This window comes from Bison bison, unplaced genomic scaffold (genome assembly GCF_000754665.1).
Source record: "Bison bison bison isolate TAMUID 2011002044 unplaced genomic scaffold, Bison_UMD1.0 scf7180017864518, whole genome shotgun sequence".
In the NCBI taxonomy this organism is placed as follows: domain Eukaryota; kingdom Metazoa; phylum Chordata; class Mammalia; order Artiodactyla; family Bovidae; genus Bison; species Bison bison.
This window is the reverse complement of record NW_011495071.1, coordinates 18,129,796-18,149,530: the sequence shown is the minus strand read 5'-3', so window position 1 is coordinate 18,149,530 and position 19,735 is coordinate 18,129,796. Positions and strand designations below refer to the sequence as shown.

The window sequence follows — 19,735 nt, the reverse complement described above, 5'->3', positions numbered from 1 at the left end:
TGCTGCTATGAATCACCCCTGCAGAAGTGTGTGTGTTACTGCTGTCACTCGATCGAGGCTGCCCTGGGTCTCATAAGTCTGTTGAAGTACCTTCCTCACGCTCTCCAGCCCTTCACATGGCCAGAGTGACCTTTCTAAAAGCAAATCTTTGTATCAGTCCCCTGTTTCAAACCCTTCATTGGTTCCCATTGCTCTTGAAGAAGAGTTTAAAATCTTTAATGTGATCCTGCAGTGCCCTCCCCTGACACTCCTCCATAGGTTTGAGCCGTGCAGACCTCCCTTTGATGCCTCCAACCCCTTTTCACTCAGTATCTGCACACATGGTGTCACCTCTGAAGGAAGTGCCTCCCTCGCCACCGGCTCCCCTCCCTGGCTCTCTGCAGACCCTCCTTCAGAGTGGCCCTCGATGTCTGTCACTCAGTCCCTCAGACTGCCTTCTGTCTGCATGTCACACCCTGCAGGTTTTCTTTGTAACACTTGCTTCCCATTGCAGTTACTTAGTCATTTGTGTGATTATTTGTTTAAAGTACCTCTCCCCCGTAAGGCTGTAAATTCCACAGAGGCATGCCTGACTTGTTTTCCATTCTTGCCCAGTAACTAGCACAGACCCGATGCTTGGTAAACATTCCATAAGAATGTGTCTACTGGGACTTTGCTGGCGGTCCTCCACGGCAGCGGGGGCACAGGTTTGAGCCCTGGTTGGGGAACTAAGATCCCACGTGCTGCAACACAAGGCACCCCTACACACACACACAAAATGTGTACTGTTGAAATGCACGGATGCTTCACACTTAACGTGTCTCACACTGAAATCTTTTCTCCCTCTCCTCTAAAACACACTCTGTATTCTCTCCCCTGAGTCAACAAATGGTACCTGTAACCACTCAATCCGAAAAAGTTGGACTCATCTGTGTTTTCTTTTTTCATACCAAATATTTGATACTCAGACCAGATCCCAAAAGTTCAGCTCAGAAATTGCCCCACGTCCTTTCTGCCTCCTCCTCATCTCCACAACACTGCCATCGTGAGTCCCCGGCATTTCTTGCTGTATTATTATCCTCCTCCTGGCTTTTACTGTCTTCCAGTGACCCGCATCACTAAAGCATCCAAATCGCGATGTGATTTTGCTGCTTCCCCACCATAAGTGCCCTTGGAAACTCTCCATTTCCAATCTGGGAAAGGTTAACACCTTTGTGAGCAAATGATCCAAGGCCGAGACAGTGTGCTGCCAACATGCCTTCCCAGCACTTAGCCCAGCACCTCCCTTTTCACTTCACCTGCATGGAGCGCTCTGCTGTTTGCTGTACAGGATGCCCCTCTGGGTCTTTGTACCTTCTCAGCCTTTATACATTCTGATCCTTCAGCCAGTGCTCATCCCTCCCAGCCCTCCTCCTACACAGTTCTTCTGGGCAGCCTTCCTTGCCAGGGAGATCGTGCTGCTCCTTCCTTGGTGTACATGATGCCCATTTGGTATCATCATTGCTACGAAACACACATGACGCTGGATCATGCCTGATCTTTCTATCTTTCTCTTTCATTTGATGCCAACTTCTGGACAGTAGGCTTTGATTTTTATGTTTTCAGTCCTTTCCTACATCCCAGCGCATGATAGGCTGCCTGTGCTTCCAAGTCCCAAAGCCCCACTGACATCGCACTTTGCTTTCCAGCAGATCGAAAAAGCTTCTGCACAATCCACAGCACAGGCTATTTGAAAAGCTGGCCGCCCACAAAGATGGGGCTGGATGAAGACAACGAACCAGACAACGAGGGGTGTAATCTTAGCTGCCTTGTCGCCATTGGACGGCTGCACTCTCACATGGTTCCACAACCGGCAAACGGGGAAATCAGGGTGAAGTCAATGGAATATGTCTCCCGGCACGCGATAGATGGGAAGTTTGTTTTTGTAGACCAGAGGTAAGAGTCTGGACGTTACCCTTGGACAGTCTTGGCAGCGGAGTTTCAACCTTGAGTAAAGCAGAGCAGACTGGGCCGTTGGCTGCCTTTCTTAAGGATAGAGAGGAGGAAGTGATGGGTGGATCTGCTGAAAAATGAGACCTAGTGGGTTATCCGGAGAAGGCAATGGCACCCCACTCCAGTACTCTTGCCTGGAAAATCCCATGGACGGAGGAGCCCAGAAGGCTGCAGTCCATGGAGTTGCTGAGGGTCAGACACAACTGAGCGACTTCACTTTCACTTTTCACTTTCATGCATTGGAGAAGGACATGGCAACCCACTCCAGTGTTCTTGCCTGGAGAATCCCAGGGACAGGGGAGACTGGTGGGCTGCCATCTATGGGGTCGCACGGAGTTGGACATGACTGAAGCGACTTAGCAGTAGCAGTGGGTTATCATCATAAATACAGAAATTTTCTCCATGTCATTCTTTGGCAGGTAGAGACAGTGAAGTGGGGTGGCTTGATGTCCGTGGCTAAAAGAGAAATAATAGGCATAGCATGCTCTCTGAATCTATGGAGTGTTCCATTAATTACTGTAATGTGAATTCTGGGATGTGGGACTTTGAAAAGATTATCTAGTCTTGAGCTATCAATACAGTAGTCATTGGCTATAGTAATCCCATATGGCAATTTAATTTAATCAATTAAAGTTAAATAAAATGTGAAATTAAATTCCCCCAGCTCACTAACCACATTTCAAGTATCAGTAGTCACATGTGGCTTCCCTGGTGGCTCAGCTATAAAGAATCTGCCTGCCAGTGCAGGAGATGCAGGTTCACTCCGTGGGTCAGGAAAATCCCCTGGAGAGGGAAATAGTGACCCACCCAGTATTCTTGCCTGAGGAATCCCATGGACAGAGGAGCCTGGTAGGCTGCAGGCCGTGGGGTCACAAAGGATTGGATACAACTTAGCGATTAAACAGCAGCAACAGTGGCGAATGGTACCTGAATGGAACATTTCTGTCCCCACAGAAGTTCTGCTGGACAACACTGATCTAGTCCAGTCTCCTGCTTTATGGTTGATGAACCGAGGCTCAGCCTGAAGACCAGCCCCCTCCCAGATTCGTAACTCGTTGGCAGTAGACCTGGGCTAAGAACCCAGATTTCCACTTCTCTCTGCTGCTTCCTTACAAGTATCCACAGGCTAGCAATTTTTCTGGGTACTGGAAATAGCCAGCCACTAAATACTAGAAAAGGAAGCAGTCACTTCTCAAGGTCCCTGTGGGCCCCATGATGGGCTTCTGGTCACCCTGATAAAGAGCAGGCAATAAATTGGAGAAGCTTTGACCTGGAGTTTAGAGTCCTACCAGTTTTTTTTTTAATCTAAAACAGTTACTACTTTTAAACCTAAAATTTGATGTCTTGAGCTAACAGCCCCTTTGAAAGTCTTTTTCTCTCTCTGTTTTTATAACCCCGATTAAAGTCAGCTTCACGAGAAAGAACAAAACCCACGTAATAAGCCCTCTGAACCCACCCAGCTTTGACCTTGTTTTCATTGGCTGTAGTGGGAGTCATCTACTGCAGAGATCTGTTAATTATCTGATTGTTATTTTCTTTAAAAAAAAAAATTTTTTTTTCCCTTTTAGGGCAACAGCTATTTTGGCATATTTACCACAAGAACTTCTAGGCACGTCGTGTTATGAGTATTTCCACCAAGACGACATAGGACATCTCGCAGAATGCCATAGGCAAGGTAAGCTGCTGGGCTGTACACCAGGTCTGAAGTTTCAAGTGTCCCTCTCCTTCTAGACATGTCCATGGACCCTTGCAGAGAAATCTGCCCCTGTGAGGTGGGAGTCAGCCAGCCCAGGGACCTACAGGCCAGAATGTCTGGGAGGAGGGGACGCTGCTCCTTCCCCCAGCCCCATCTACCCCCTTCCAGATAACCCCCCACCCCGACTGCCTAGCAGATCTTTACGCTGGCCAGGGAAATTTCTGGAAGGCATCTCTGGTTCAGAGGGTTTCCCTGGACTATGTAAAGATGTAGTGTGGCCCAAGCGGATCTAATTTTCTACAAATCCCTGCACTGCCTCCTGCATTTTCCTCTTGGTTAATGGCGCAGCCACATACATAGCTTCCTGAGACAGTAGCCAACATTGACTCCCTTCTTTACTCTTTCCTCCATCAGAACTGTTCATTCATCTCAGCCTTGCATCTCCAAAGAGGCCCCTTTCTGCCAAGCCCCTGATGCAGCCCTCGTACCCACCTGATAATTGTGATGGACTTGCCTCTGACCCGCCAATCCACCTTCCATTGCTGTCCTGCTTATGCTCTGACAGACTGAGCCTGCCAATCACATCTGTGCTCAAAACCCCCTGCCCAGTCACCTTGGACAGATGCTCACGACCCTCCATGTCCCGGCCCTGAGCCACCTCCCCAGCTTCACCTCCCCACCCGATCCCTGTCTGCAGAGGCCTTGTCCTCCAGACACACTGACATCTCACTGTTCCCACCCCGACCCCAGGCCCTGCCACTCCTCGGGTAAGCACTGGGTTCTTCCCTCCTCCCTTTTGGCAAACTTGTGTTCACCTCTGAAGGCTCTGATCGCCTCTGCGTAGCTGTCCCTCATTCCTCTCCTGAGGGTGCAAGTCATATCCTGTCTCTTTTATCTCCAGTACTTGACACGTGAAGCATACTTGCTACATGTTTGTTACATGAAAGAATGAGGTTTCCATGGGTGAGGTGCTGCCTGGATCTGGATGTCCTCAGGCTTTGTGATGGGGAGATTACGTGGTCCCTGTGGACTGAGCCTTCTTGTGTGGCATTCACTTCATAGATGAATCCACTTAGATGTCTAGAATGCACTGTTATTCCCTTCATTTCATACACTCTGAAGAATAGTGACAGGTTCACAACCAGATTGGAAGGCTCAGAAATCAGGTCCTCAGAAACACCCTCTTCTCTGAGGTGCCACCTCCCATGGCTTATTAAAGAGGGGATGGCCTTGAAGCCTGAGCGCATTTAGGATTTGGTTTAATACATTGTTCTGAGGAAACAATAATGTTCATGGTTTCTTTATATTTTCAGTTTTACAGTCAAGAGAAAAGATTACCACTAATTGCTACAAGTTTAAAATCAAAGATGGTTCTTTCATCACACTACGGAGTCGGTGGTTCAGTTTCATGAACCCTTGGACCAAGGAAGTGGAATACATTGTCTCCACGAACACCGTTGTTTTGTAAGTGTCTTTCCTATTTCAGAAGCTCCCTTGCTTCAAGGAGGAATGCCTTGGGGCCCTTACCTGGGAAAGGGGGTACAGGCAACAGCCAGTATCCCATCCTTTACTGTCATCCTGCTAATATCCTGTGAAGCCTCAGGACTGGCAGAAGCCAGAAGGTGGCTAACAAAGGACACGCTTCAGTACTCAGAACTCTCAGGCCCCCGGCTGCTGGAAAGGCTCTCGGAGACAGCAGCCTTTCCTTCCCGACAAAGCAGCCAGCCTTTGAGTTCAAAGGCTCACCAGCCCATATGGGCCTTGGCGGAGGAGGGATGGGGATCTGTGCCCCCAGGCTGGTGGCCTGAGCACTCAGCGCTGCGGAATGCCACCTCAAAGGCTGCCACCTGCTGGGCGAGCAGGGAAGGGAAGGCCCCCCTCTGCCGCCTGCTCCCCACATCTCCTTCCTGGTGATGTGCAACCCCCACCCGTAGGTAGAGCTGACTGAGGGGCTGGGGTCGGTGCCCTGCCGGCCGCCTGGAGAGGAGCCTCGTGGCAGCGGCGGTGGCTGCTGCATCACCACCCCCGCTGGACCGCACCCTGCATGCGCTAGGAAGGCCAGAGCCCCGGACGCTGTCTGCCGTGTCCTCTGACAGCGAGGAGACCCACTGAGCCACTCAGATACTTCGTTTTCTGGCCTGTCCAGGTCCAGAGTGGACACCGGACACCTTGGCCAAGGTGAAAGGTGCACAGTTCTGGGCGGGCCTGACTCACGTTTCCTTGTTGCTGGGATGTTCACAGAGCCAACGTCCTGGAAGGCGGGGACCCCAGCTTCCCGCAGCTCACAGCGTCCCCCCACAGCATGGACAGCATGCTGCCCTCTGGAGAAGGTAACTATGTGCCACCGGGGCGCTGGGCTTGCCTGGAGGAGCTGCTTGTGGCCACCCCCCACTGCCCCCAGTGTTTGGGGTCCCCGGCCACCATGTTCTGTGGAACAAGGGGGGGGCCTCGCGGGAGTGATCACTAAGGACGCTGTCATCTCACTTTCTCTGTTGAGCTTGAAATGCTGGGAACTTGGTTTTGCCTTTCCTGAGGCTGCCTGGACGCTGGAAGCCCATGAAACGGCCAGCTCCTTGCTGCGTGTGCTTTCCTCCACTGTGTTGCCCAGCAGCTGTGATGTGAAGGGCTCTTCGGTCACGGCCACTGGCTCCTGAGGTGGGAGGAGGGTGTCTGCCAGCACCGCGGTGTGAGCCGTGCCAGGCCCCCTCCCCCAGCCCGGCCTTGGCCGCTGCCTGTGCACCTGACTCCTTCCTGGGCCTGCTTGCATGGCTTCAGTCCCCTTCTCTTCATAGATGAATCCTACATCCGGTCCCTCCAGGTCTGTTCCTCCAGCTGCCTCCTGGACTCCCACAGGAGGCACCTATAACTCAGCATGTCCACGTTGGTTTTCGGCACAACAGCAGCCCCCTACCCCCAACCTGGTTGGTTAAGCCAGAAGCCATGACTCCTGCCTCTCTCCCATTATATGGAAACATGAAATCCTGCCCCTTCTATCTTTAAACCTCCCCATCACCGCCTTCCCCATCTGTTGCCTGGATTATTGCAGGTAATTTCCCAGCCCTAGTCTCACGCTCTCCAGTCTGCGCCCCCGTCCTCCACTACAGTTCGCTCCTGTGCAGCAGTTGACTTTTCAGTAACCCCCATCTGAGTCAGTCCTTTGGTTATCCCCCGTGGGTACGGCTCAGATCTGTTAGGGTGGCGTCCAGGACCCTTCCTGGTCTGACTGGTACCTGCTTCTCCGTTTCATCACTTGCTCACTCCATCATCATCGCACTGAGTTTCTTGGCGTCGTCTCCCAAGCTGTGCCCTCTTCAGGGCTCTTGTGTACACTGGTGGCTGTACCTGGAATGCTTTCCCTTCCTTTCCTCTCTGCCACCCTGATTCGTGCTCCTCTCACAAGACTCAGCTCAGTTAATCTCTTCCAGGAAATTGCACCTGGCCCCCCTGAATGCCTGGTGCCGCCCTGTCAAACGTATCATGGTGTGCTCCAGCCCTTGTCTGTCTTATGTGTCTCCCCCTTAGACTGTGAGCTCCTTGAGGGCAGGGATGCCGACTTAATCTCTGTGCCCCTGGCCTGCAGCACAGTGGTGTTCAGTAAATGTATGTGGCGTGCATGAGTAAGTAGAGGCTATATATCAACATGTCTGATCCTGGAAGGAAACATGAGCTTTTTCCTGCTGGAATGCCCTTTCCTGAAAAGCCATGGCTCTAATGTCCTTCGGGCACAGCCCTAAGGTTTAACTTCAAGTGGATCATGGGAAGAACTGGTTTTAATTCAACACGTAATAGGGTCTTCTCCCTCGGTTTTCCTCTTTCCCACTCTCAGATTCCTCTGTTGTAGGTGGCCCGAAGAGGACCCACCCCACTGTTCCAGGGATTCCAGGGGGAACCAGGGCTGGGGCAGGAAAAATAGGTCGAATGATTGCTGAGGAAATCATGGAAATCCACAGGCAAGTAACACCTAGCTGTTCCCTTAAACCAGTGTCCTCCATGCTGCAGCAATTTTGCCCCCCCCGGGGATGATTTGTTGATGTCCGGAGACAGTTTTTGGTTGTCACACTTGAGTGGGAGGTTGCTGCTAAACATCCAGGGGAGAGAGGACAGGGATGCTGCTTGCTAAACATTCTACAGGACGCAGGACAGCCCTCCCAACCCCTGACCCCTGAGAGAGAATTTTTCAGTCCAAAATGTCAGTAGTGTCAGGATTAAGATGTAGTGCCTTTAAATAAAGAAGCTAAACCCAAACAGGTCAGAGCTAAAGGGAACTCTGGGAGGCTCAACTTTATTACTTTGTGTACGACCCAGGGAGCTTCCCAGCAGATAGATGAGCACTAACATCACAGAGCTGCAGAAGCAGAGCCGTGAACTGCCGTGATCTGGGCCTGACACTTCCAGTCAAAAAGCTGCCTAGGATTAGTAGTAGAGGCCAAGCTAATCAGCTGGTAATAGAAACTTGTGTGGGTGGGCCTTCTTTTCCATATGAAAGAGGAGAACCTCAAGTAGTTTACCTGAGTTTGAGTCCTGGGCCTCTGTTTAGAAGAGTCACTCAAATTCTTGGACTCTGTTGACTTAAACCATAAAAGGAAGGCAATTATCTGTCTCCCCCAGATTGCTCTAGGACTGTGAGAGAACTCAGGAAAGTTCCTAGAACTGACATGTGGTGTCATGTAGCGACAGAAACTGACATGTGGTGAGTGCTCAAAAATTGTTAATTAAATCTAAGTCTTTAAGAGCAGTTATTGAGTGGGAAGCAGTAATTATAAGTCCATTTGAATTTAGAGAATGGAGAGGGTGGAAACCAGGTCCTTGGGAATGCAAACTTAATGGGACATAATCAGAGGATCCCTGCTGCCACTGGATTGATTCTCTGAGGAGAACTGGAAGCTGGCCTTGTTTTCTAATTGGCCACAGAGGGGCTCTTATCCCAGTGGGTAGCACAGTTCTGTTCCAGCCCTTCAGGAAGGACGGATGTGGCTGCTTCAGTCTGTTTCAGGAAGGAGAGGTGGGTGGGGTGGGGTGCAGTGATAATGTGGTACTGATCAGCCACTGTGTGCACACCCAGTGCTTTGCTTGAAACCATCCAAGAATAGTATAAAACTATTGAATCTTTGCGAAGCCTATTTTCTTCATGATAAAAGCAAAAACGAAGATTCCTTGGGCAGAAGCAAACGAGGAAGGGTTTGAACTTGGCTTTAGCTGAGTTTTGTGATGAAGGTGTGCGTTCCTTCTAGAAAAGACAGCCATGCACTCGAGTGGGCATGTGAGTGGCATATTCAGGATGAAAAAAAAAAAGGCAGGCCACATGCCTGGGCAGCTTCTTTGTAGGAAAGAACCACAGAGTTGTGATGGGAGATTGCTAAGAATTCTAAGAAATGATGCTGAGAAGTTGAAACTGGAAGAAAATGTGAAGACCCTGAGCATTGTAGAGTGATGAGCAATGTGTGTAAATAAGCCTCAAAGTTGGATTGGAATAGGAAGAGATGAAGGTGAGCATGCTTAATGACTCAAAATGAGGCCCACTCTAGAGTGATAATTGTGTCCAAAAGAGAAGTCAGTAATTTAAGGACTAGATATTGAAGATGAAATAAGTAATGATGAAAAGGCAATTCCAAGATAGGGAAACTGGGGCAATAGTGGTTCCACAGATGTAGGTAGGGAAAAGTAGGAGACATTCAATAATTTTTTCAATACGCAATTAGTAGTCATCTGTGTGAGTGAAGAATACCTGGTATGTAGTTGTATCCTGCCTTTGAGGAGCTTATGGTCCGGGGGGGGGGGTAGAGATCTTGTTTACTCAGAAATTACAGAACTAGGCAGTACAACCAAGAGCCAAAAGTCTCCTGGGCAGTGGAGGGGTCCCAGGGTCACCAGCAGCTGCATTCATCCATCCGTGCAGGTGCCAAGAGCCTGGTGGTCACACAGCTGCCATTCAGGTCTCCCTTAGACTCTAGCTGTGGTGCAAGGTCCTGCTCTCCCTTCCTGAGGTTCTTCAGCTTGACAAGAGTTTATGTGGATTTATAGTTCTAAGGCTTTCCCTCTGTAAACCTACTATGCTGAGAAATAAGCTAGCTGAGAAGGGCTTGAACCCGTTTTTCATCACCTATTTCCTTAGACGATGAGGACTGGGACTGTAAGACTAGTTTCTAGGCCTGGCTGAGCTGCCCCAGCACCCTCCATCTCCTGAGTATTCACTAGCTAAGCAGTGTTTGTGGGTTAGAGGATAAATCATTTGCTGTGGAGTCTAGTTCATCTATCAGAGATAGAGGTTGGACTTCTAAAGTTCTGCCAATCCACTCTGAGATCTGGCTGTGAGGAAATTGGCCACCTACTTGAAATCCACAAACCTGAAATCCAGACCTTAATCCAAGGGCTTTGTCAGTGAGAAGCTTGCCTCCAGGATTTTCTAGATCAGGTGCTGATGGGATAAATCCAGCTTATCACTTGTAAATAAAGTTTTATTGGAACACGGCTACACCCATTCATTTGCATATGGTCTTGGCTTTTTTTTTTTTTCCAGCTATAGTGGCAGAGTTCAGTAGTTGTGACAGAGGCCATATAGCCTACAGAGCCTAAAATAATTACTCTCCTATCCTTTACTGAAGGCTTGCCAATCCCTATTCTAGATCTTCTCACCTCCATCCCTCATCAACACACACACACTGAAAAAAAAAGGAAAGGCAATGTAACTAACTCCTCTTTTCTCTGACAGGATAAGAGGGTCATCGCCTTCCAGCTGTGGCTCCAGCCCATTGAACATCACAAGTACACCTCCCCCTGATGCCTCTTCTCCAGGAGGCAAGAAGGTAGGGCTGACGACTCTTAGACTAAGGCCCTTCTTCATGTAGAGAGCTCTTGCCCAAGCTGTGAAATACTGGAAGTGGGAGTACGTAATTGTGGTTGCTGAAACAAGTAGGACCCTTTTTTCCTCCTTGAAGTAAATGCATCTATTAGGTGAGGCACAAAACCCACCAGTAGATCAGGGAGGCTTGCTGACATCCTTAGAGGGTTTATCCCATGTGAGCAGAGGCAAGCAGAAAGAGATCGTTGTAAGGATTGGAGAGCTGCTAGTCCATTGCATGGAAGGAGGAATTCAAGAGCTCCCATGAAGGAAGGATTCGTGGGTATGTAAACCTACATAGTTCTCTGCCAGGAGTCTTCAAGGGAGAAAGTGTCTAGTGCAGGCCCTGGAAGCAGTGCTGCCAGTGGTGCTTTGGAGGGCAAGTCATGCCTGTGCAGCTGCAGGATACTTAGGGATCTGCCTGGTTTTCTCTGATGGGACAGCGTTAAGTACAAGTAGTTCATCTGTTGCCAGCCCTAAGGAAGAACTGACCAGAAGACTACATTATAAATAGTCTCAGAAACCAACAATCTGTTTTCATTTTTGGAGCTGAGAGTTTGTGAGCCTAGGCCAATGTTACTTGTAAATCATAAATCTATTTATAGTGTCTGATGTTAACATAGGTTAGGATAACCCAGAGGCCAGCATCTTGAGACATAAAGTCTTCCTTCCCCTATCTCCCAAAACATAGACACAGAGAAAGAATTTACCCAGATTGGACTCCTAAGGCACAAATTTTATCAAAAGCAGGGCATGGGTTTTCAAAACTTGGCTTCTCAGAGGCTCAGGTTACCAGGAGCTGTGGTGCGGCCAGGTAGGGTGGGGCTTGTAAGGGGGCCAGCTGATGAGAAAGATAAGGTCAGGACTCCTGCTTCTACCAGGGTAGCTTTATTTCTGTTTTATGATATGTGAGTCTTCCATAAAAATTTTTATTTGGAAGAAGATTTGAAAGCCATTAATGGGGAAGAGCACATTTGGAAGAGAGACCTGGGTTTGAAGCCTACCTTTGCCATGCACTGGTGTGTGCCCTTGTATAATTTTTTAAGCCCCTGATTTCTCTATAATGAGGCTAATAGGCTAGGGCAGCCAGCATCTTTGCACATGATGTCCTGTTATGAGAGAATATACGTGGAAGTGCCTGGTTGGTAATGACTTGAGTATTGCATCCACAGATGAAGTCTGGCCTGGGCACAGCCCCCGCCACTGCTCACAGGTGAGCTCTTAGCCATGTTTTGTTACACTGCTAGGTCCTTCTTTCATACTGGATCTACCATCTTAGTGAAGTATCCTTTTCTCTGGGTCTCAACTCAACTTTTAGGCACTTGACTTTCTGGTATTACCAAGAATCCCACTATTCTATTTTGGAAGGTCATCACTTCAGTGCTTAAATATTACTCAGAGAACTTTCATATACAATATCTTATTTTATCCTCACAACCTCATAGGTGGAAAAATCCAGGCTACCAAATGGTATATGACTAGCCCAGAATTTAGTAAGTATGGCCCCAAACTAAATTCAGGTCTCTTGACTTCTGATTCTTTTCATACCAACAACTGCCAGAGATCTGAAAGTATACTGTACAACCCAGAGCGCAAGTATTTTTGAGGCATTTATGGAAAATGTTTCTTTGTCTTTGGACTTATAAAAATGGATCTGAGAAGAAATTCTGAATGTATTCTGAGTCAGCAGCAGCGAAGGGCATCTAAACAAGACAGAGTTTAAAAAGACAGCGTTAACTATGTACCAAAGCCACGAGACTAAAGGTGGCCCCGGGCTTCCAACATTTCCCAGTCACTTTCAAACTGGGCAGGTCCAAAAATGAGACATTTGGCCTGCCGGTTGGCTTAATTAGGGTCAAGTTAAAAGGGGTAAGGTTAGCAAGCCTCAGATTCCAGGAGATTCTGGACATCTAGAGGCACCAAGGCAGGGTCAGATAAGGCCAAAGTTCCCTAAACATCATCTGTGGTCTTCTGGTGGGGGTTAAGGGAGGGGGGAATCTTTTCAGGGGTCTGTGTGGTCAAAAGTATTTTCATAACAATGCTAAAAGTTTTTCTGATTGTGCTGTTATGTGAACTGACAGTACAAAAGCAATGTTGGATAAAACTGCTGGTGCTTTTGCAAAAAATCAGGCCTGTGGCACCAAACTGTACGGACAGTCACTGTATTTCACCGCCATATACCCACAATAAAAAACCAATAAATTTAAAAGCCAGTTTCATTTAAGAATGTCCTTAATAAAGCAGTAAAATAATTTTATAAAATCCTTGAGTAAATCTTTTTAATAGTTACAGAATGAGACGTGCTTAAAGCACTTACGCTGCACACTAAGTATGATGGTTGTCTCAAGAAAAAGCACTTGTGTGACGGTTTAAGTTTTAAACTGAACCAATCACTTTTTTCATAGGACACCATTTTTACTATTGCAAACTATGGTTTTTCAGACGTGGGTATTTAGCATACATTTTCTTGAAAATGAGTGAACCTGCAACTTCAAGGAAAAACAACTGACAAGTGATAACATTTTAGCTTTCAAGCAAAAGTTAGAATTTGGGGGGAAACTTGTATCTACTGCACTGAGCTTGACTGCTTGCCAAAACTTAAGATATTTCTGATCACAGGTAATATTAACAGTGGTGATGTTTTAACCTTATACAATGAGGTGTGTCAACATTTGGAAGATCTGCATAACTCAGTAAACCAGTATTTTCCAAATGACCAATATAAGATATTTCAGAATCATGTGAAGGTAAAAAAGATCCATCCTAAATACCAATATACACCAATGGATTTTTACAGAGTACCAAAATTTCATTGATATGGTTTCAGATTCCACATTGTGCCTTATCTTTTAAGAAACCTCCACCTGCTGAGTTCTGATGTAATATCAAAGAATACCATGGTTATTTGAAAAGGCCATTAAAGTACCTCCCTTTTCCAACTGCCTGTTTATGAGAGGTCAGATTTTCTTCAGATATGTACTTCAGACAGCATATCTAAACAGACTGAATGGAGAAGCAAGTGAGAATCCAATTAAATTCTGTTAAGCTAGACATTCAACTTGCAAAATATGTGTGTGTATATATATATATATGAAATACTTGCAACTTTTATTTTGGAAAATTGTTTTTTCATTAAAATGCTATTCATGTTCATGTGTAATAAGTTTATTATACTTTTAGTGGTTTTAACTTCAGATATAGTAATACTGATAAATATAGCCTATATAAACAAAAGTTCTTTGGAGTCCTTAATCATTTTTAGAGTGTAAAGTTCTTCAGCACTTTTTCAGAAAGTTGAACTGTGGAGATAAAGTTGTAATGCCATCTACTGGCAAGGCTTGAAATCACTGCTTCTCCTGAAATCTAGCTGCTACCAGTTTCCTCACCCACATCCAGATACCTCTGAGGTGCTTTTCTGTGAGATTCGGTCATGGGAGGGTGAAGAGGGTAGACAGCTGAGGGAAGACGGAGTTCTTCTACTGAGGAGTGGTAATAATATTCAGTATTTCTCAGTAGCCTCTCAGAGCTTAAACCACTGGTTACTAATGTTGGCCCCTGTGGGGCAACTAATGATGATCTACTTCTAGTGTGGTGGTGTTCATTTGTGACTCCTCAAGCTGTGTCTCTTCCCAGTATAACAACCCTTTCTTACTGATTCTTCAGCAGCATCTGTTGCTGTAAGGAATCTTACTCCCTAACAGGGGAGGGGCCCTGCCCACCTGAGTTCATTGAGATTTAGTCCTTGGCCTTAGAGAAACATGTCAACAGCATGATCCAAGGTAATGAGTGCTCTAGGGATTTTATTCAGCCTTTAAATTGCTTGTGTGGGCTGACTCGAGTAAAGAGAATACTAGTTTGGGGGAGAGGTTTTCTCCTTACTGTGACCATTCCTAACAGTGTCTGGTATGAAATCATCCAATAAGAAACCGAAGCCACCTGAAACTTTTTCTCCTCACCTTCCTCTTTTCAACCCAATTCATTTTTCTTGGTGACACTGCGTAAAATACCGATTGAAACTGTTGATGACATGAAAACTTCACTTTTGTTTGTAGATTTTAAATGGAGGGACTCCAGACATTCCTTCCAGTGGCCTACTACCAGGGCAGGCTCAGGAGAACCCAGGTTATCCATATTCTGATAGCTCTTCTATTCTTGGTAAGTAGCATTATTATTTCTATTGCAGTGAGCTTGCAAAAAACATCTGGCATGATGTCAGTTTTAACAACTGAATGTACAAATCAGTTCTAGGTAAACTTGTTAAGAACAAAGTAAAGGTTTAAAATTTATTTAAATCTTTACTTCAAAGTTAAGTTTAATGGTTGGGTGCTGGTGGGGATATCTGGAATTCAAGAGGGGTTTCTGGCAGCCTGGACACAGGCTTTCTCCCAATGTGTGGAACATAATCTCTTCAGAGGGAGAGCTCATGGAGGTTCAGACAGAACCTAAAAGGGTGATCAAAAAGCATTTCAGAGGGTATTGAAAGTCACTAAGCAATGAAGAGTTTGCTTCTCCCACACTACCCATCTTTTTCTCTACTTCTCTTTCTAGATCTTTTTCCTCTAATCTCTGAAAGTTGCTCAGTTGTGTCCAACTCTTTGCTGCCCCATGGACTATACAGTCCATGGAATTCTCTAGGCCAGAATACTGGAGTGGGTAGCCTTTCCCTTCTCCAGGGGATCTTCCCAACCCAGGGATCGAACTCAGGTCTCCTGCATTGCAGGTGGATTCTTTACCCGCACAGTCACAAGGGAAGCCCAGGAATACTGGAGTGGGCAGCCTATCCCTTCTGCAGTGGATCTTCCTGACCCAGGAATCGAACTGGGGTCTCCTGCATGGTTTCCTTCTATAATTCCCTCCTTATAACTGGTTATATCAGAATAGTAAAATGAGGTCAACTCATACTTTTAATCTTTATTGAATTTAAGTAGTTCCTTCTTAAAAAGTTGGGTCTTCCAGCTGAAAAACACAAATATTAAAAAAAAAAAGGCAAAGCAGCCTTCTTGCCCTACTGTTAAGTTTAACTTTCTTATTAAAAGTGTACTTAGGAACTGCTTACTAAAGTTAACCACTTACTAAAAGAATCACTCACCAGTCTTTATCTCCTCCCACAGGTGAAAACCCTCACATAGGCATAGACATGATAGACAACGATCAAGGCTCAAGTAGTCCCAGTAATGATGAAGCAGCAATGGCTGTCATAATGAGCCTCTTGGAAGCAGATGCTGGGCTTGGTGGCCCTGTTGACTTTAGCGACTTGCCATGGCCGCTGTAAACACTATATGTTGCTTTGGCGACAGCTATAGTATCAAAGTGCATTACTGATGGAGTTATACAGTCTGTGAAGCTTACTGGATAAGGAGAGAACAGCTTTTATGTACTGTCTTCATAAAAGCCATCTCAGAGCCATTGATACAAGTCAATCTTAACAATGTGTAACTTCAAAAAAGTGGAACTAAAGCCTGCTCCAGTGTTTCCTCATCATTGATTATTGGGCTAGCTGTGGATAGCTTGCATTAATTGTATATTTTGGATTCTGTTTGTGTTGAATTTTTTAATCATTGTGCACAGAAGCATCATTGGTAGCTTTTATATGCAAATGGTCATTTCAGATGTATGGTGTTTTTACACTACAAAGAAGTTCCCCATGTGGATATTTCTTATACTAATTGTATCATAAAACCGTTTATTCTTCCTTGTAAGAATCCTTTACTATAAATATGGGTTAAAGTATAATGTATTAGTTAAATATTTTTAATAAATGTTTCCCTTGTTCTATAAATATTGTTCAAATTTCAAATAATTAAGGAAAAAATGCTATAGGGCTAGATCATTGATTTTCCATGGTGGGTGTTTATGGATGATCCACACCAAAAACATTTACAGTGCCTTTCTGGTCTTCATAAAAATTCTAGGACATACATAATTTTCCTGTGTCACCTGTTTAGCTGTACTGTAATTTTAGTTTCTGTGAGAACAAAGATATTACTGCTTAAACACAAACTTCAAGTCCTCTGAAATTACAAACTCAAGATTAGACAGAACAAACTGGCTTCTCTAATACAACTCCTCTCTACTACCAGTTGTATGGCTTCAGACATTAAGTGACCCCAGACTGAAAGCATCTAAATACTTCTGATTTCTTCTTGAACTGAGTCACAAAATATTAAACAAAACAAAAACATATGCATGAACAATTTGCTTGGCAGAACAGCATACTATAGTGAAGAAAGCACTGAACTAGTATCAGAATTTGGCTCTGAAACTTAAGGTTACTATAGAACCTAGTAAAAGTATTTTATCTTCGTATCAGGTTGTACTACAAAATATTCCCTTTTCAGCTCTAATGATTTGGATTTATAGTGTATTTTATAGTTAGTGGAGAATATAAGTGCCTCATCACACATATATCAAACGGGAGTTCCTTGAGCTACTTCCTGGTTTCTAATTATACTGACACCAATAAAACAGGAAATCTGCAAAATACAAGACTGAAAATCTGGTCAAGATGGTTATAAAGATCAGAAACATTAAAACAATGGAATTTTATTTTGATGAAAAACGAGTTTACAATCATTTAGTAAATGAAGAGCAAACACTTCATTTTCCTATCCCATAACTTTCAAAAAAATCATTAGTAAATAAATATCTGTGAACAGATTAAGGGTAAGGCAGACCAGATAATAACCCACCTCTGATGTTCACACTCCCTGCATGTGACACTTGAAAAGGATGAAAACGGCACTGAGATAACTGATAAGATATGGTTGAATCTCATCCTCATCATTCAAATAAGCCCAGTGATACTCATTTTTGCTCATCATGGGCAGCAAACTATATACATTTTACTGAAGGAATACTTTGATAGAAGCACTTATTTATATTGTGCATCACAACTATAAAAATGGCTTGAACAGTTCCACTTAACCACCATTTATAAAGTGCAACTATATATAATGTTCTACATTTTATCTGGGGTGTGATGAATATCAATCTAGACAAAGTACCCCAGCTGCCAATTTCCACCACTTCTGGGAAGATCTAGATGTGTGAAAAAGGACTGTCCCCCATACAAAGAACCAATTTCACAAACCTACTGGTAAACAAATACATTTATATAACTGGAACCTCAAGATGCTAGAGTTGTACTCATTTAAAAAACCATTCAGCTACCTTTGGTCTTTAAAAAAAGCCTACACTGCAATATCCTAAACATCGTTCTGTGCATCTCACAATGAAGAGAGTGGCCTTGCAGTGCAGGATGAGGAGAGTACAGCGTCACTGTGAAGAGTAGCATGCTATGGTTTCAAGAAACATCACCGTCACAGCATCGGATTCTGTGCGTCAGGATCGAGGTCATTGTTGCCAGAAGGGGGATGGATGGGTAGAATATCCAGCTCATCCACTTGCGGAGTCGGATGCATGACTACCAGCTGGTCCTGGGGAATGTCTGCGGCAGCGGCGGCAAGGTTGGTGATAGATTTACTCTTCACACACTGAAAGTCTACATGCCGGCTCTTTCCTTCTTCCTTCTCCCAAGACATTCGAATAAAGGGTCTTTGGACATAGTTGTAAATCACTTCAGGGCGGCCCCCAGGCCTTTTCTTTACTTTTTCTTTGTAGGTAGGATAACCTGAAGGAGAGAAGTTTTTAAAAACAGGATGTGCATACACACACCTATGTGCACGTGTGCACGCACGCACGCGCACACACACACACACACACACACAGGTCCCCACATTCCTCATTCTATTTAACCTAAAGAGGGTTACTATAGTTCTTGAACAAAACATAGATTAAAATAAAGAAGGAAACCAATATTCTCTTTGGTCATTAGTTCAACAGCAAGAAATTGAAATCCTACTAATATAATTCACAAAACCTCCCACTAACCACCAGAAAAACTTTCAGAGAGCATGGTGGGGCTGGGTCCCTAATACAATGGGAAGTAATCCAGTGTATCATGGGCTCTGGTTGTGCACCCTTGATATCCCTGATCCCTTCCCCACACAATTATTTGGCCTCAGGGCCTGCAATTTACTGCCATATAGGCCTTCTACTTTCTTTAAACCTAAATCTCATCTTTACATCATTTTGGGTTTTTTCTTTCCTTTTTACTGTTCAAGTGGAAAGGAGCTGTAGCGATCTCCAGCTTCACTGATTCCAGGTATTTCTGTGTCTAGGTTAACAAAGCCAATATTTTAACCTCTATATCATTTAAATGTTACTACTCTGAACAATCAAGTTCATTCAGACTGGCAATTCCAAAGTAGCATGGACCAAAAAAAAAAGTTGCCTACCATTTCAGTAAATAGAAATGTTGTGGCCATCAAGTCATCTGCCCCTGCAGCCCACCCCCGACCCAAGGGTGCCCCTGAGGGGAATTCAGGTGGAAAAATAGCCATAGATAGTTAAGATGTGTATCAAAGGAATAATTTCAACAAGCCCAGACTCCTGCATTGCCCCAAAGGTAGAGAGGCACTAAATCCAATACTTGAGGTGTCTGCTTTTTGTGATTAGCAGTAATCTTTTGATCATTTTTTTCTCTTCTCCCATAAAAACTCCTACATATCCCAGCTCCTCCCTTACCTCCTTGGAAGTTTCTCAGGGCTATCTGAGAGGCTATATCCAAGGCTACAATTGACAGTAAGGCCACTAAATAAAACATAATTCTGAACTTCCAAGTTGTGCAACACTTTTTTTTCAGTAGACACAGCTTTCCCCAGTAATTATACATCTTCCTTCTCTTAGATCATAGTCAGTGAAGAGTAACAACTGGTAACAACCATCCCAGTCTTGGGAACATTTCAGTCATTTACCAGTACGGCAGTTTGTCTAAAGATATACTTTCCTTAGATGCTATCACAAGTTCCTTCTCCTTCCTACTAGCATGAATTGCTAGTTTAGACCAAGTACTGGCAAACATGTTCTGTAAAGGGCCAGACAGGTGTGTGGGCCATATGGTCTTTATCACACCTATTCAACTATGCCATAATAAAATGAAATCAGCCACAGACAATGCATAAATTAATAAGTATGTCTATGTTACAAGAAAACTTGATTTATAAAAAATAGGTAGTGGGTTGGATTTGGCCTATGGGCCACTGTTAAAATCAGAAAAAAAATCCACATAGGCCTCACACAGTCAGGGTTCAATTAAGGATTCCTGCATAGGAGTTTGTTATGCAGGCATCACTGGCAGCTAGTATATTTAGCCATGTGTGGAGTGTGTG

General features: G+C 45.0%; 2 protein-coding genes across 20 annotated transcripts in view; one reads left to right on the top strand and one right to left on the bottom strand.

Annotated features, from left to right (window-relative positions):
- Positions 1–16,926, top strand: part of ARNTL (aryl hydrocarbon receptor nuclear translocator-like) — a 108,964-nt gene extending 92,038 nt beyond the window's left edge. For 13 of the 14 annotated variants that reach the window (XM_010830592.1, XM_010830591.1, XM_010830582.1 and 10 more), the window contains 8 exons: positions 1,668–1,914; positions 3,540–3,646; positions 4,981–5,131; positions 5,909–5,997; positions 7,509–7,617; positions 10,377–10,470; positions 14,558–14,660; positions 15,617–16,926. In XM_010830592.1, the coding sequence (XP_010828894.1) occupies positions 1,668–1,914; positions 3,540–3,646; positions 4,981–5,131; positions 5,909–5,997; positions 7,509–7,617; positions 10,377–10,470; positions 14,558–14,660; positions 15,617–15,777 (1,061 nt within the window). In that variant the 3' untranslated portion in view covers positions 15,778–16,926. The remainder of the gene's footprint in view (positions 1–1,667; positions 1,915–3,539; positions 3,647–4,980; positions 5,132–5,908; positions 5,998–7,508; positions 7,618–10,376; positions 10,471–14,557; positions 14,661–15,616) is intronic. The other variant, XM_010830596.1, reaches the window with a different exon arrangement.
- A 100-nt stretch (positions 16,927–17,026) lies between these two features.
- BTBD10 (BTB (POZ) domain containing 10) overlaps positions 17,027–19,735 on the bottom strand; it is a 76,246-nt gene continuing 73,537 nt past the window's right edge. For all 6 annotated transcript variants that reach the window (XM_010830600.1, XM_010830599.1, XM_010830598.1 and 3 more), the window contains one exon: positions 17,027–18,135. In XM_010830600.1, coding sequence (XP_010828902.1) covers positions 17,825–18,135 — 311 coding nt within the window. In that variant the 3' untranslated portion in view covers positions 17,027–17,824. The remainder of the gene's footprint in view (positions 18,136–19,735) is intronic.